Source organism: Garra rufa, chromosome 4 (genome assembly GCF_049309525.1).
Source record: "Garra rufa chromosome 4, GarRuf1.0, whole genome shotgun sequence".
Taxonomy (NCBI): Eukaryota; Metazoa; Chordata; class Actinopteri; order Cypriniformes; family Cyprinidae; genus Garra; species Garra rufa.
Genome location: NC_133364.1, coordinates 4,463,934 through 4,481,481, shown reverse-complemented (window position 1 = coordinate 4,481,481; position 17,548 = coordinate 4,463,934). Strand labels below are relative to the sequence as shown.

The 17,548-nt window shown below is 37.1% G+C and overlaps 2 protein-coding genes across 2 annotated transcripts in view; both read right to left on the bottom strand.

The window, feature by feature from the left end:
* The window catches only part of LOC141333437 (transcription factor E2F7-like), a 13,009-nt gene extending 9,805 nt beyond the window's left edge, over nt 1-3,204 (bottom strand). Inside the window, exon 1 of the mRNA XM_073838452.1 lies at nt 3,051-3,204. Coding sequence (XP_073694553.1) covers nt 3,051-3,204 — 154 coding nt within the window. The remainder of the gene's footprint in view (nt 1-3,050) is intronic.
* zdhhc17 (zDHHC palmitoyltransferase 17) overlaps nt 2,192-17,548 on the bottom strand; it is a 30,995-nt gene continuing 15,638 nt past the window's right edge. The window contains exons 11-17 of the mRNA XM_073838516.1: nt 12,723-12,847; nt 10,394-10,456; nt 10,153-10,246; nt 9,887-9,970; nt 7,262-7,419; nt 7,012-7,106; nt 2,192-3,478 (exon numbers count right to left, since the gene is read on the bottom strand). Of these exons, the coding sequence (XP_073694617.1) occupies nt 3,340-3,478; nt 7,012-7,106; nt 7,262-7,419; nt 9,887-9,970; nt 10,153-10,246; nt 10,394-10,456; nt 12,723-12,847 (758 nt within the window). The 3' untranslated portion in view covers nt 2,192-3,339. The remainder of the gene's footprint in view (nt 3,479-7,011; nt 7,107-7,261; nt 7,420-9,886; nt 9,971-10,152; nt 10,247-10,393; nt 10,457-12,722; nt 12,848-17,548) is intronic.

Sequence of the window (17,548 nt, the reverse complement as noted above, 5' to 3'; positions counted from 1 at the left end):
ACAATATTAATTACCATTAGGTAAAAGCATAAAAAAAAATAATATTTTAGGAGAATCTGGGAAAATGTCACAATGGCGCTAAAAGAATAAGGTTAATTTTCTTTATGCAAAATATTCTTTCACATTTTACTGTTGTTAATGGTTCATAGAGTAGCAAGTCTACATATATATATGTTGAATGTAAAATAAACAATTGTTTCAGTGCACTTTGCTTCTGTAGTGACATTGAAAATTAACTCACAGGCTTTTCACCTTCAAATGTTTTATTAATAAAGCCATTAAAATTGAACCATGCCCAATAAGTTACATCTGAAGCAGAGTAGGGTGACGTCCTGATCTCAGCTGAGGCACTGGAGATGAGCATGTGCTTTTCACATGGTGGGAAAACAGCCGGCCAAACCGTAAAAGGCAGAGGAACAACAGAGTGAATATATTCTCTAAAAACAGTGTCACGTGTTCGAATGAATGCCTAACCGCCGACCGCGTTCACCTCGCTCGCGTCTACTTCTCTGGCATTTACAGTTTGTACATCCAGTGGTACAACAAACCCAGCAATCAAACATACAAAAGAAACCCTTAGGCTGAATATTAATCAACGAGAACGGGACATTCAGATAGAATACATCTGCGGGGCTCCGATCGGCCGCGGAGCGATGAGGGACACGCAAGAACGATACACACATCAGGTTTTAAATGTAAAAACAAAAGAATTGAAAATAAAAAACCCGGTGGCAAATACTGAACATTCACTATTTACAGATGGGGCGTCTTTCGGATGAAAGGGTGATCACTATGTCCAGGCTTTACACATGCAGTGGAGACTTGCAAGGTCAAAGGTCTATACACAGCAGTGCCAGACGCCACTAAAAGCTACAGTCATACACTTGGATAATAGTGGGATTTTTTTTTTTTTTTCGTTTTTTTTGTCGTCGTTTTCGCTTTTTGGTAAGATAAAAAAAATCAGGAGCAGCTTCAACTAACACGGACCAAAATAAAAAAACGAACCAACGAAAGTCACTCACAGAATAATGATCTAGTTCATCGTTTATGTACAGATGCACATTCTTTACATCAGTTCATCCTGTCATCCGCCACACCGGCAGGAAGAGGAAACGGAGGAGAGCAAAAAAGGGGGAGGAGCTTCCTCTTCTTACGTAAACATGAAGATCCCTCGGCGGCGCTGGGGAAGCCAGCTTGTTTCTTCAGTAACGGCGAACGAAACCAAAAAAGGTCAGTGCATTGTGGGCAGACCAATAATGCCGCTGCCACAAAAAAACAACAACAAACAAACCAAAAAAAAATGTCAAAGACGGTAGGAGCCTCTCTGGCGTGTTGAACGGCAGCTTCCTTTAAGTTCATACAGCTATCGGGTCCACTTAATGGCTTTTCAACAGCATTTCCATTTTTAAATGTATACGCTTTCTAAAACTACACATACATAATAAATATAGAGGTTCACATACGAGCGTGTTATTTCTTGTAAATTCAGAGGGCACCTGGATTAATCTCAGAAACGCGTCAAGAATGTGCCGAGGTCACATTTAGACCTTAAAAAAAAAAAAATAATAATATATATATATATGTGTGTATTTTATAATTATTTAATTACATATATATAATTAAATAATTATAAAAACTTAAATATATTGTAAATTATTTAATATATATAAAAGGAAATAATTATAACTATTTAATTTCATATATATATATTTTAAATAATTTAACTAAATAATTATAAAATATTTTTTTATAATTATTTAATTTCATATATAAAATTAAATAATTATATAATAAATATATATTTTTTCTTTTATAATTTAAGTTATATATAAAATAATTCACAATATATATTGTTTATATATATATATATATATATATATATATTGTCATTTACTTACATATATGTATTTTATAATTATTTAATTATATAAATATATATAAACACAAACAATTATAAAATAAATAAATAAATGTATATATATATATATATATATATATATATATATATATATATATATATATATATATATATATATATATATCTTTTTTTATGTAAATCCAGCACATTCCCTCCCAATGCTCATTACCATAATGCGTTAAGCTGTTTTTGTTGTAACAAAAATACATTGCAATACAGTATTTTTAAACATTTTTACAGTAAACAAAGGCTGTAATACAATCATTAAAAAAAACATAATTTACGGCAGTATGCAATAAATACTTTGATATTTAATTACAGTAACGAGGAAGCTTTTGTGCATAATGGTAATAAGAATTATATGGAAAATGCGTTTAATTCTCATGAAAACAATACTACAATGCAAAACCTAGCTTCATTTTCTCAAACCATAATATAATCTAATATTTTCTTCTTTTGATTTTGAGTTCAAACATGACCCGGCTTCATCATCTTGACACGTTCCGTAGGATCCACCCCACCTAAACTATTAAACATGCTGCAAATGTACATATATGCTGAAATGAAGACTTGTAAAATCACCTCATGATACCATAGTTACTCTTTGAAAAATACTACATAAATAGGTTAAAATAAATATGTTAAGTCACATTATTTTTAAACAGGGCATCGCTCTATGAAAGCGTGTCTATATGACGCCTGTTTTGATCTGATTCGCGATCAGACGAAGATCGAGGCGGCTTAAAGGAACCGTTCACCTAAAAATTAAACATTGTTATTATTTACAAATCGTCGTGTTGTATCAAACACGCATGTGTATAACTTTCAGCATGGACATCAAATAATAAATAATATAATTGTATGGAAAAGAGCAGCCTGAACGTTCTACTAAATATCTCTTTTTGCGTTTTCCGTACAGAAAGTCACTCAAACGGGTTTGATGCGAAACAAGGATGAATAAATAATAATAATAAAAGTTTAACTTTTCTAGAACGATTCCTTAAAACCGCGTTTGCTATGCTAATTCTCATCCCTACACAAAGTTCCAAAGTTCTTACACACGACGAAGATCCGATATCTCTTTAAAAGCAACAAAAAGGACTCACAGGAAGAAAACCAAAGTAAAACGAACGCAACCAAAAGCGGTCGATGTGCGAAACGAACCACAATCGAGGACCGCATCCGCCGCTGATGTGATTAAACTCCTCCTCTTCCTGTTCCTCGTGTCCCGGCGTCTCGGGGTGCGGTGGGCGGGTGGAGTCGGTGACGGTAACCAATGACAGCATGCGTTATCCTGACTGGGTGAGGTTTGCAGTCTCGGTGAAGGAGATGGTCCCGGTTGAGCAGCACTTCAGGAAAACCTCTCCCCTCTTCTCCCTCTCGCTCCGTCTTCTCTCACGCTCCGCCGCTCCTTCGCCGCGCTACACCAGCTGGTATCCTGAGCCGGTCGTCTGGTCGTACTCTATTGTGTACTGCGAGGTCCAGTCTACCACCACGGGCCGCAGCAGACCGCAGCAGCGCAGCTCGAAGAAATCTATGAGGTTCCTCATACAGCCGTGACTGTGCGAGAAAACAGAGGAGCCACGTTAAAACAATGCTGTCATTGACAATAATGACTTCCTAAACAAATCTTGACAAGTTCATAGTTTTGACTGAACTGTCAGATTTTTTTAGCAATGCTGTTAGGTGCTTTTGAAGTTTTTATTGTTTTTTTTTATTTTATTTTTTTTATTATTATTATTATTACTATTATTTGTTAGCCTGGAAAAATCCAGACCCTAATCTATTAAGATTAAGGGTCTGGCATCGAGCAGTGAAAAGTGTCTAACTCGAGGGGCGGCACCAAGCATGCATTTGAATATATGGGTATATTTGTAGCAATAGCCAAAAATACATTGCATGGGTCAAAATTATTGATTTTTCTTTTATGTCAAAAATCATTGGGAAATTAAGTAAAGATCATGTTCCATGAAGATTTTTTGTAAAATTCCTACTGTAAACCTATCCAAATGTAATTTTTGATTAGTAATATGCATTGTTAAGAACTTAATTTGGACAACTTTAAAGGTGATTTTCTCAGTATTTTGATTTTTTTGTACCCTTAGATTCCAGATTTTCAAATAGATGTATCTCGGCAAAATATTGTCCTATCCTAACAAACCATACATCAATAGAAAGCTTATTTACTGAGCTTTCATGTGATGTATACATCTCAGTTTTGTAAAATTTAACCTTATGACTGGTTTTGTGGTCGAGGGTCACATATATGAACACGCTGTTGAACCTCTAATAACTGTTAAGGTTTATTTTGCCGCGTTTATATAAGCCTTTTGATGGGTTGCGTCAAGGAAAAACCGCTTACGCCTGCTTTACGAATGAATCGCGTGTGCCGAACTCTCTTTCATCCATGAACGTTCCTCTCGGTTAATGTACGCAATCTCATAGTCTGAAGCGCCTGCCACAGCAAATCAGCACACGCTGTCGTGAATAATTAAGCGAATCGACTTCTCATAGGATAAGAACACGCAGAGTCATGAATATTTATGAGACACCGACGCGTCATCGATGTACTATAGTCCCAAACGGTGACGTCAGCACAATGTAGATTTTAAACCCGGAAGATGAAAATAGCGCAAAAAAACTCTTAAAAATATCTAACAATTAATATTAACAGATGGCAGCGTTGCTTTATTGTGACCCTGGACCACAAAACCAGTCATAAGGTTAAATTTGACAAAACTGAGATATATACATCATATGAAAGCTCAATAAATAAGCTTTCTATTGATGTATAGTTTGTTAGGATAGGACAATATTTGGCCGAGATACATCTATTTGAAATCAGAAATCTGAGGATGCAAAAAAATCAAAAAGACTGAGAAAATCACCTTTAAAGTTGTACAAATTAGATTCTTAACAATGCATATTACTAATCAAAAATTACATTTTGATAGGTTTACAGTAGGAATTTTACAAAAAATCTTCATGGAACATGAACTTTACTTAATTTCCTAATGATTTTTGGCATAAAAAAAAAATAAAAAATTTTGACCCATGCAATGTATTTTTGGCTATTGCTACAAATATACCCCAGCGACTTAAGACTGGTTTTGTGGTCCAGGGTCACATATGATCTGCAACACAAACACTTCTGCTAAAATCTCAGAAAAAGTTGTCTGGGGTTTCGTAACCCTTTAAACTCTTGCCGTATCCAGTCGGCAAAACAGCAAAAAAGTCCTTCTTACACAGGAACGATTCGAGCACGGTTTTCTGTTCCTCTTTTATATGAAAAGCCAAGTCTAACTCGTTCATTGTAGCGGCCAAAGCCGTTTCAAACAACTGGTGTTCATCTGTAGTCATCTTACAAAGTTTAATAAATGATTCCGGACATCGTAGTGCTGTCGTCATCAGCTTAGCTCGCCTCTGGCCCGCCTACAGCAGATACACCGATTTGATTGGTTCCCAGAACTTCTTACGTAATGCAGTAACGTGCATCATTGCTCGATGCCAGAGTGTCTTGCAGAGACAATTCAAATTGTGCTCTCGCGAGACCTCTCGATTTCCAGGGTAATTATTTGTGACCCTGGACCACAAAACCAGTCATAAGTGTAAATTTTTTAAAATTGAGATTTATACATTATCTGAAAACTAAATAAATAAACTAAATAAATTGTTAGGATAAAACAATATTTGGCTAAGATGCAACCATTTAAAAAATTACAATCTGAGGGTGCAAAAAAATAAAAATATTGAGAAAATCGCCTTTAAAGTTGTCCAAATGAAGTTCGTAGCAATGCATATTACTAATCACAAATAAAAATAAAAACTGGTATCGTTCAAATATTTGTAAATAGCTATTATCTCTTGACTTTAGTTGGTAATTTTAGTAGTTTACCTGAAAGTGTAATTACTATCAATATATATTTTATATTCAATTTACATTTTTTTGTATTCAGTTTAAATTTACTTTTTGTGCATTATTAATTTTGCAATTTTTATTCGTTGATCTCAATTTAAATGTGGGTTTCAACTTTAGTTACTTGTTTGCAAGTTTTAATACAATTATGAATAGATATTTTAATAATATTTTGAATTAGCTTTGTAATATTTTAAAATATTTATTTTATGTTCAGTTTTTTTTTTATTCAATTTTCATTGTTCAAATATTTCTAAATAGTTTTTATCTCAATTAATTTATTTTAGTTTGACTTTATTATTATCTAAAAAAATGTTTTTATTAATATTTTAAATCAGCTTTCCAATATTTTTTAATAATTTATTTTTATATATTAATAAAAAAATTTTTTGGGGTGCTATTCATTTTGCAATTTTTATTATTCATTTTTCAAATATTTGTGAGCAGTTTTAATTTAGTTTTACTTGACTTTTAGTTCAAGTTTTATAATTATATAAGTAGTAATTTTAGTACTTAAATTTCTCATTAAATTATTATCCAAAACTGTTACTTCACTATTATGAATATACGCTTTATTAATATTTTGCTTTCATTTGAACTTTTCAATGTATTTGATTAGCTTTTATTATTTACATTTTGTTCATAATGAACATTTTCATCTTTTTTTATTAAACATTGTTCAAATATTTCTAAATAGTTCTAATGTAGTATAGAACTTATTTCTCCTTTTCGCGCAATGTTTTTAATCTAATATTTATATTTTATTCAAAAAAAATTATGATAACACTGCCAACAGTATATTAATAAAAAACTTTTTTCTAGATTTTTTAGACTTTTTAAAATTTCTACATAATTATAATTACAAACATGAATAATTCCTGAGATAATTTACTCGATCTAATCAGATTTTTCTCTTCATTGCTGGTGCCTAATTAAAGCACCAATTTGGTGCCTAAAGAAGCAACAATATATATATATATATATATATATATATATATATATATATTTTTTTTTTTTTTTTTTTAAGTTAGCAACAGTAAGTTTCACATAGATTATATTCTACAGACAGTAATGATGATAAATATACAAAGCATGTCTCTATAAAATATATTTATGGTTCAGTGCTGTATAGATAAGCTGTTCCCAGCTCAACCAGAAATGACTTTAAAGCACTCACTTGAAAGGGCTCTCGATGGATGTGGCTGTAACTTTAAAGTGCTTATATCTTCTGGCGTTCATGCGCTCGTTTGTAGTGATGCCCAGAACAGCGATCTATGGAGAAAACATAAAACATACACATCAACCCACAAAAACCGTAGTGCGCCGACTCAATTTCTACAGGTCAGCGTGTAAACTGAAAAAGATCCTCAAGGGAATGTAGTCTAGGTGAGCAGCTCTCTTGCTTTAGTAACAGATTTAGATCTTACCTGATAGAGCTGGCACATGATGAGCACAGCAACCCACATGAAGTGAAACACACTGTTGATGAACATCCAGAACATCCACGGCGAGCAGGTGGCGATCTGGGTGATGTAGACCCAAAAGCCGTCTTTAGTGTAGCTGGTAGCACAGTGAATCCTCCAATCTGCACAAACAGACCAAATCACGTTCAGTTCATCAATATTATACATAGAGTTGAAGTCAAAACCTTGCGGAATCAGCTAAATGTTAATTATTTGACCAAAATAAGAGGGATCTTACAAAATGCATGCTAGTTTTTATTTATAAGATATTTTGTAGAACGTTGGTAACCATACAGTTGACGGTACCTACTGACTTCCATTATATGTGACCCTGGACCACAAAACCAGTCTTAAGTCGCTGGGGTATATTTGTAGCAATAGCCAAAAATACATTGTATGGGTCAAAATTATTGATTTTTCTTTTATGCCAAAAATCATTAGGAATTTAAGTAAAGATCAAGTTCCATTAAGATTTTTTGTAAAATTTCTACTATAAATATATATCAAAATGTAATTTTTGATTAGTAATATGCATTGTTAAGAACTTAATTTGGACAACTTTAAAGGTGATTTTCTCAGTATTTTGATTTTTTTGCCCCCTCAGATTCCAGATATTCAAATAGATGTATCTCGGCCAAATATTGTCCTATCCTAACAAACCATACATCAATAGAAACCTTATTTATTGAGCTTTCATATGTTGTAAACATCTCAGTTTTGTAAAATTTTACCTTATGACTGGTTTTGTGGTCCAGGGTCACATATTTTTTTTACATACTATGGAAGTCAATGGGTACTGTCAACTTTTTATCTCAAAATATCTTTATTTTAAAATAAAATGATCCACAACTGTGTTTTTTTGTTTAGTTATAACTAAACAAGTCCCTTGTTTGTCCAGAACAGTTAACCTGCTTGCTGTTCTTCAGAAAAGTCCTTCAGGTCTCACAAATTCTGTGGTTTTCTAGCTTTTTTGTGTATTATGACTGTATGATTATATGCAACTACTACATGGGTTCAAATGCTCACCGATGCTTTTTATGCAAAAACGATGCATTAAGAGCCGGGTGTGAACACTTTTGAACCGATTGAAGATTTTTTTTTTTCTTATTTTGTCTAAATATCATTTTTTTCATTTGCTTAATATCTTAAATGTACCCTGATCTTCAAATTCAGAAAGTTTATTTCAGCTGCTGAACACAAAAGATGACATTGTGTAGAATGTTGGTAACCAAACAGTTGATGGTACCCATTGACTTCCATAGTATTTTTTGCAATACTATGGAAGTTAATGGGTACTGTCAACTTTTTATTTCAAAATAAAATTATCCACAGCTGTGTTTTTTTTTGTTTAGTGAAAGTGTTTATGAGTACTTTGTCCGCTGGTGTTCAGAAAAATCTTTAAGCTCCCACAAATTCTGTGGTTTTTCAGCATTTTTGTGGATTTGAACCCTTTCCAACAATGACTGTATGATCATGAGGGACTCATATGCAACTATTACAGAAGGTTCAAACACTCACTAATGCTTTATAAGGAAAAATGATGCATTAAGAGCCAGGGGTGAACACTTTTGAACAGAATGAAGATATGTACTTTTTCTTATTGTCTAAATATCATATTTTCTTCATTTAGACCAGTTTTATAGAATGTTGGTAACCAAACAGTTGACGGTAACCATTGACTTCCATAGTATTTTTTCTTTTCATACTATGGAAGTCAATGGGTACCGTCAACTGTTTTCTTAAAAATATCATCTTTTACAGGTTAGGAATAATTGAGAAAATGTCAGAAGGTCAGAAATTTTTTTTTTGGTGAACTATCCATGTATTGCACTAAGTAGGGGTGCCCCAATCAGGATTTTTGAGGCCGGTCACAGGAAGCAGTATCTGCCGATCCGATACAATCTTTTTAAAGCCTTCTTTTTATCATGTAGAATTATTTATAGTGAAATTCCAATCAGGATTTTTAGGCATTTAATCAGTTTTTTAATTTGAGGGGTGGAGCAGAGCATTTTCAAGAATATATATTTACCTCACCTAAATGTTTGATCATGCAGTGCATTTTTTTTAAATTGTGCAATTAAACACAATAAATATAAGCAACAGATTATTCAATGCTTTTTACTTTTGCATTTACTTCAAGATTTATATATTAGGTTGCCCAAGCAAGTGGCAAAATATTTAAACTGCTTATGTTATCACAAACATAAACTAGTCAGTTCTAATGCCTTTTCTTTTCCATTTAAATATTTATTACAAGCAATCCTGTTGTTAATAAAGAACTTTGTTTTCCTACCTCCACGAATAATATATTATTACCTTATCTAAAAATGCTCTTTTCCTTTAAACCTAGCCAAAAACCTTTATGTGTTGAAACACAGTAGACTTTTGATTATAGATTATATGCATTTATGGTGTATTTATGACATTTTCATGTCAATACTTGTTCATATTTACTGCAAACAATGCGCTGCCACTTTAATTCTGTGCATGCATCACAGACGTGAATAGTAATACTATTACCTTATTAAAATTTATATTAATTTCTTATCTTATTAATCGTACAAAACCATGCAAGTCAAGTATACTCACAGCAAATGCATCCGTATATCATCCAACAGATCATACACAACAGGAAGAACAAGTAGCCCATAAAGTAGCGGTGGTTTCCACTTCCTGTCCGCAGACAATGAGGAGAAAAACAAACAAATGAAAGGGATGACTCATATCAGCCTTTGGGATGCTAAATGGGTTTTCTTAACAAAAGTGAACAATTTCCTGGCAGAACATCTCTGATTATTCATGTTAATGTCAGGTTGAAGAGCTTGTGTGGAAGATGCAACCACTGAAAAACTCACCTACGCAGTTGCCGACCCACGGGCAGTGGTGATCAAACTTGGCGATGCATCGATTGCAAACGGCGCAGTGTTTCGATCTGATTGGCTTGCGTATCTGTGGAGAACAGGCTGTTTATGTGAGTGCTTTATGTGCAAGCGCCTCGATGGAAATTGCAATGCAAATCAGACTGTTGGTTATCAGCGGGCCAACACTGACTGTGTTCAAGCAGCGGTGAGCAGAATGGATAAGAGCCATAATTACCAAACAGGTGCTGCAGAATATGCTGAGATCCAGAGAGCCTGTTTCTGCCAATTCGACTATAGTCTAAAAAGAGAGAAGAAAACAGTAGATCATTATTACATTTTATAAGGAAAATGTGAATGGTGCTTTCTTGTGCATAAAGCATTGGAGTTCTGGATGGTTGCTTTCTGGAGATGTGGAGAAATATAGCATTGCATCACTTGTTCACCAATAAATCTTCTGCAGTGAATGGGTGCCGTCAGAATGAGAGCCCAAACAGCTGATAAAAACATCACAATAATTCACACCACTCCAGTCCGTCAATTAACACCTCGTGAAGCCAGAAGCTGTGTATTTGTAAGAAATAAATCTATTATTAAGACATTTTTCAAACCGTCGATTGCAAAATATGTGTCCATAATCCAAAATAACACTTCCTCCAGTGAAAAAGTCGATCTTCTTTCGTCCTCTCACATCAAAATTAAACCACACATTTACTTTAGACTGTTTTGGCTTGTAAACAACATATTTGGACACATATTTTGCACAGAATTGATGATTTAATGTTAAAAACGTCTTAATAGTTTATTTGTTTATGAGCCAAAGCAGTCCAAAATAAATGTGCGGTTTAATTTTGATGTGAGAGGACAAAAGAAGATCGACTTTTTCAGTGCAGGAAGTGTTGTTATGGATTATGGACACACATTTTGCACAGAAATGGTGCTTTCTTGTGCCTAAAGCATTGGTGTTCTGGATGGTTGCTGAGAAATATAGCATTGCATCACTTGTTCACCAATAAATCTGCAGTGAATGGGTGCCGTCAGAATGTCCTCTCACATCAAAATTAAACCACACGTTTATTTTAGACTGTTTTGGCTTGTAAACAACATATTTGGACACATATTTTGCACAGAATCGACGGTTTGACGTTAAAAACGTCTTAATAGTGGATTTGTTTACAAGCCAAAACAGTCCAAAATAAATGTGTTGTTGGAATCTGATGTGGGAGAATAAAAGAGGATTGACTTTTTCACTGGAGGAAGTGTGATTATGGATTATGGATACATATTTTGCACAGAATCGACGGTTTAATGTTAAAAACGTCTTAATAGCTTATTTGTTTACAAGCCAGAACAGTCCAAAATAAATGTGTGGTTTAATTTTGATGTGAGAGGACAAAAGAAGATTGACTTTTTCAGTGCAGGAAGTGTTATTATGGATTATGGACACACATTTTCCACAAAAATGGTGCTTTCTTGTGCATAAAGCATTGGTGTTCTGGATGGTTGCTGAGAAATATAGCATTGCATCACTTGTTCACCAATAAATCTGCAGTGAATGGGTGCCGTCAGAATGAGAGTCCAAACAGTTGATAAAAACATCACAATAATTCACAAGTAATCCACACCGCTCCAGTTAACACCTTGTAAAGCCAAAAGCTGTGTGTCTGTAAGAAACAAATCTCTTATTAAGACGTTTTTAACGTCACACCGTAAATTCTGTGCAAAGTATGTGTCCATAATCCATAACAACACTTCCTCCAGTGAAAAAGTTAATTCTCTTGTGTCCTCTCACATCAAAATTAAACCACACATTATTTTTGGCTTGTAAACTGTGCTTGATCTGTGTATTTTTCTGTCCTGATTCAGCCCAGACAGCATTTTCATTGGAGAAAGCAATATTATAGATCAGGATTTCTCAACTCGCAAGATCCATTTTCCTCCAGAGTTTAGCTCCAACCTTGATCAAACTCACCTGGCTGTAACTTTCTAGTGATCCTAAAGTTCTTGATTAACTTGTTCAGGTGTGTTTGATTAGGGTTGGAGCTGAACCAATTAATTTTAATGTGAGAGAACAAAAGAAGATTGACTTTTTCACTGGAGGAAGTGTTATTATGGATTATGGACACATATTTTGCACAGAATCGACGGTTTGACGTTAAAAATGTCTTAACAGTGGATTTGTTTACAAGCCAAAATAGTCCAAAATAAATGTGTGGTTTAATTTTAATGCGAGAGGACAAATGAAGATTGAATTTTTCACTGCAGGAAGTGTTATTATGGATTATAGACATATATTTTGCATAGAATCGACGGTCTGACATTTGTTTCTTACAAACATGCATCTTTTGACTTCACAAGATTTTAACTGATGGACTGGTGTGGATTATTGTGATGTTTTAATCAACTGTTTGGACTCTCATTCTGACGGCACCCATTCACTCCAGAGGATCCATTGGTGAGCAAGTGATGCAATGCTGCATTTCTCCAAATCTGATGAAGAAACAAACTCATCTACATCCTGTATAACCTGAGGGTGAGTACATTTCGTCTAAGGTTTGAAATTTTACCTTTTTCTTCTGCTCCTCGGATGCTTTGATGATACCAGGGTCAGATTTCCAAGATTTGCCAAAGTTGTAGAAGAGAGCCAGACTGTTGAGCAGGAAGGGCAGGTGGATGGTGACGAATGGGAGATGTGTTTAGGGTTAAGGAAGTTATGTTCAGTATGACACAGCAAAACAATCAACAGGGTTAATACAATTTTGAACCAATGAACTGAATCAGAATGTTTTGAATGTATCGTTCAGTGAAAAGACCCTATTTAAAAGAAAGGACTGAATGTGGGAATAATAACTGAGCTAGTAGTTGATCTAACTGTGATCCTCTTAAAGGAGAAGTTCACTGTTTTCAGAACAAAAATGCACAGATAATATACTCACCTCCTTGTCATCCAAGATGTTCATGTCTTTCTTTCTTCAGTCGTAAAAGAAATTGTTATTTTGAGAAAAACATTTCAGGATTTCTCTCCATATAGTGGACGTCTATGGTGCCCGGAAGTTTGAACTTCCAAAATGTGGGTTGAATACAGCTTCAAAGGGCTCTAAATGATCCCAGCCGAGGAAGAAGGGTCTTATCTAGTGATACGATCAGTCATTTTCAAAAAAGAATTGACAATTTATACTTTAACCTCAAATGCTCATTTTGTCTAACTCTGTGTATTCAAGTTCAAGACAGTTAGGGTATGTCAAAAAACTCCCATCTCATTTTCTCCTCCAACTTCAAAAATCATCCAACATCGCTGCGGAAGTACCAACCAAGCGTTTACAAAATGAACATGCAAAGAAGATCAAACGCTCTTCACAAAATTGAAAAAAAAAAAAAACATTTTGAAGTTGGAGGAGAAAATGAGATGGGAGTTTTCGACATTTCAGGTAAAAGTATATAAATTGACAATTATTTCACTAAGTAAGACCCTTCTTCCTCGGCTGGGATCGTTTAGAGCCCTTTGAAGCTGCATTTTGGAGGTTCAAACTCACAGGCACCACAGAAGTCCACTATTAAAGGTCCACTGAAGTGCCTTGAAACACGCAGCGTTATTCTATGTGGTGACGTACTTTTAACTGAAACAAAAAGATATCGCCCAGCCCCGCCCACTAATTTTGAATAGCCAATAGCGTTCCATTTATATCTGCTCGGGGAAGAGCCGTTGAGCTCGGAAAAGCCGCATTTGTAAGCTTATGACAGCCACAGACTAATAAATTACCGCACAGATTCAATATGAAACTTGCTAAAACGAAATAGTGATCATTATCATGCTGAGGCTGTGTAGTTTAATACATGCCGATCGCACATATGAGCGCATATGATCAGCTCCGCGTCTCTGTGTAGGGGGCGGGACACTACGGACTCTAGAGAGCATTTGATTGGACAGAACGTTTGATGAGAAACTGAAGTGCACGGTGATAACATCCAAATCCTTGATTCATATTGGCGGAAGTGACGAGACTAAGTTTTGAATGCCCATATCTTGTAAACGCGAATTTTGTCTTTGTTTTGCAGCACACTAGCTTATAGATCACCTTAAGGCTAATATATTCATACTAAGAGCCAAAAAACTTTAATTTTGATTTCAGGGGGACTTTAAGAGAAAAATCCTTAAATGTTTTCCTCAAAAAACAATTTCTTTACAACTAAAGAAAGACATGAACATCTTGGATGACATGGGGGCGAGTAAAAAAATTTTGTACATTCTTTTATTCTTTAAAAATCGAAGAAACTAAGTTTTGTTTCCTGACATTCAGGGAAATGTACTTTCTCTCTTCTCGTTTAAACAGAACATACAGGTTGTCACATTTTCTTAGAATTTTTGAATTGAAACTGAAAGTTCCGTGGAATTCTGAGCTGCCACATTTAAACAAAATATTTTTTTTTAAATGTAACACTTCCTGTTTGACTTGTAGCTTTGACATCTGGACGTAACATGAGCTTCTCAATCAACCCAGAGACAAACTATGTCCATAAAGACTCTAACAAATGCAGAAAATCAGTTTCTCCTGTAAGTGGGTCGGCGGTTTCGCTGAGCTGAGCTGCACACAAGCAACAATTACAGCAGATGAGGAAAAAAAAAGAAAAAAAAAAAAAAAAAGAGCTCAATCCTCAGAGGAGATGCTCTATTGTTGGATGATAAAGGGGAGAGGGAAACGGATCCACCCAGAGCTCTCGATCTGATTTCGGCTGGAGGGTTTGAGCGCATTGTTTCTATTCCTGAAGCACCTGGACGCACATTGTGTGCACACTAAATATCACTTCACAACCTCCAATTACATCTGCACGAAACACATTTCAGCAGATTCATTTGAGAGGCAGATCCAGACATGAGTCACGTCTTGAGTGGTTGGAAGAAATCCTATTTCACCACTGTTTGACAGCTCCATAACCATAGAAATGCAGCGTGTCATTACCAGACAAGAACTACGCTTTCTTATATTTGCACTTGCTTTCTCTCACACCTAATGGTGGGCGTCATGAACAGAATCTTATATCACAGCATGAGTAATTATACATCACTGTGATCATTTATAGCCCAATGCAGTTATTTTTGCTAAAAATGCAACAATTATTACATACACTGTTGTTCGAAATTTTGGGAGCAGCGAGATTTTTAATGTTTTTGAAGAAGTTTCTTATGCTCATCAAAGCTGTGTTCATTTGATCAAAAATACTGAAATAAAAATGTAATATTGTCAAATATTATTATGATGTAAAACAATGTTTTTCTATATTAATATACATTAAAATTTAATTTATATCTGTAACTAAAGTTAAATTTTTAGCATCATTACTCCAGTCCAGAAACAAATCCATCATTAAGACGTTTTTAACTTTGAACAATTGATTTTAACTAAAATACGAGTCCAATCCAGTGAAAAAGTCCATCTCTTTTTTTTTTCCGGAATATCCAACATATGGCATTTCCGTATAGTTTATTAAAATGTAGAACTGCTGTTCAAAAGTTTGGGATCTGTAAGACATTTTTTTAAACAAGTATCTTATGCTCATCAAGGCTGTATTTATTTGAACAAAAATGCAGTAAAAAAAACAGTAATATTGCAAAATGTTATTACAATATAAAATAATGGTTTTTATATTATGTGGCGAGGCGTCTGCCCGCCCCCCTAATTTTCATCACCACCCCGTCCCGTATTCGCCGCCCTTCTCCAGGCTCCCGACGGGAGTGGGTGTGTAGGGGAGAGGAGGGGCCTGTAATTGGCTCGGGCTGGCGGCGTGTGATGGGGACACCTGATGTGAATGAAGCCTCATCACCGCCGCTGTTTAAATACCGAGCGCGCCTCTCCTCGAGAGACCGGTCTCTTTTCCCCCCCCGTGCATGCACGCTGGTGTCCTCGCGGGTCCAGGAAGGGGTGAAGAGGGAATCCCGCACCGCCAGGAGGAAGAGTCGCCGGACCCGCCGTCCGGTTGAGGTTCGCACCCGAGACGGCCGCGGGCCAGGATGCCGGGCCGTATTCCCCGCTGGAAGCTCCGGACAGCTCAAGAGGGACGAAGCCGCTAGAGATGCCGCCGCCCCTAGCACCCCGGTACAGCGAAGGGAGCGCGTGCGGCCGGCCGGACTCCGCCCCTCTCCTGGACCCTTCCCCTCTGAACACTACCTTCCCGTCACGCTGCCCCAGCACCCGAGGACACCAGATTCCCCTTTTATTTTGGACACTATTTTACTTTATGGACTCACTTTCCCTTATTTTCTGTTTAATAAAAGCCTCTCCGAGGCCTGACGCCACACCCACTGTGTCTGTCGTTTGCCCCTCCCGCCACAGTGGTGGAGAATGCGGGCAAGGCGGGGCTTAGACAGCGCAGTGGGCAACACCTGATGACGTCATCCCCTCTCGCTCGCCAAAGCTCGTGAAGACCCGGACGGGGACGGAGAACGACGGAGACGGCCTCCCAACCGCAAAAGGGGTAAGTGAGGTTTCTTTTAGTCACTTATCCTGCGGTTGGTTGAGGCTGTCGACTAATACCGGTTTTTCTGTCCCTGTTCCGGTGCGCGGCGAGAGGGAGTTGCCTTGGAGAGGAATCCCCGCCCACTCCGACCGCTGGAGCCTGGATGAGGAAGGTAGCACTCCTGCGTGGGCGGCGACCTTAGGACGGGGATGTCGCTTGGGGGGGGGAATGTGGCGAGGCGTCTGCCCGCCCCCCTAATTTTCATCACCACCCCGTCCCGTATTCGCCGCCCTTCTCCAGGCTCCCGACGGGAGTGGGTGTGTAGGGGAGAGGAGGGGCCTGTAATTGGCTCGGGCTGGCGGCGTGTGATGGGGACACCTGATGTGAATGAAGCCTCATCACCGCCGCTGTTTAAATACCGAGCGCGCCTCTCCTCGAGAGACCGGTCTCTTTTCCCCCCCCGTGCATGCACGCTGGTGTCCTCGCGGGTCCAGGAAGGGGTGAAGAGGGAATCCCGCACCGCCAGGAGGAAGAGTCGCCGGACCCGCCGTCCGGTTGAGGTTCGCACCCGAGACGGCCGCGGGCCAGGATGCCGGGCCGTATTCCCCGCTGGAAGCTCCGGACAGCTCAAGAGGGACGAAGCCGCTAGAGATGCCGCCGCCCCTAGCACCCCGGTACAGCGAAGGGAGCGCGTGCGGCCGGCCGGACTCCGCCCCTCTCCTGGACCCTTCCCCTCTGAACACTACCTTCCCGTCACGCTGCCCCAGCACCCGAGGACACCAGATTCCCCTTTTATTTTGGACACTATTTTACTTTATGGACTCACTTTCCCTTATTTTCTGTTTAATAAAAGCCTCTCCGAGGCCTGACGCCACACCCACTGTGTCTGTCGTTTGCCCCTCCCGCCACAATTAATATACTTTAAAATATTATTTATTCC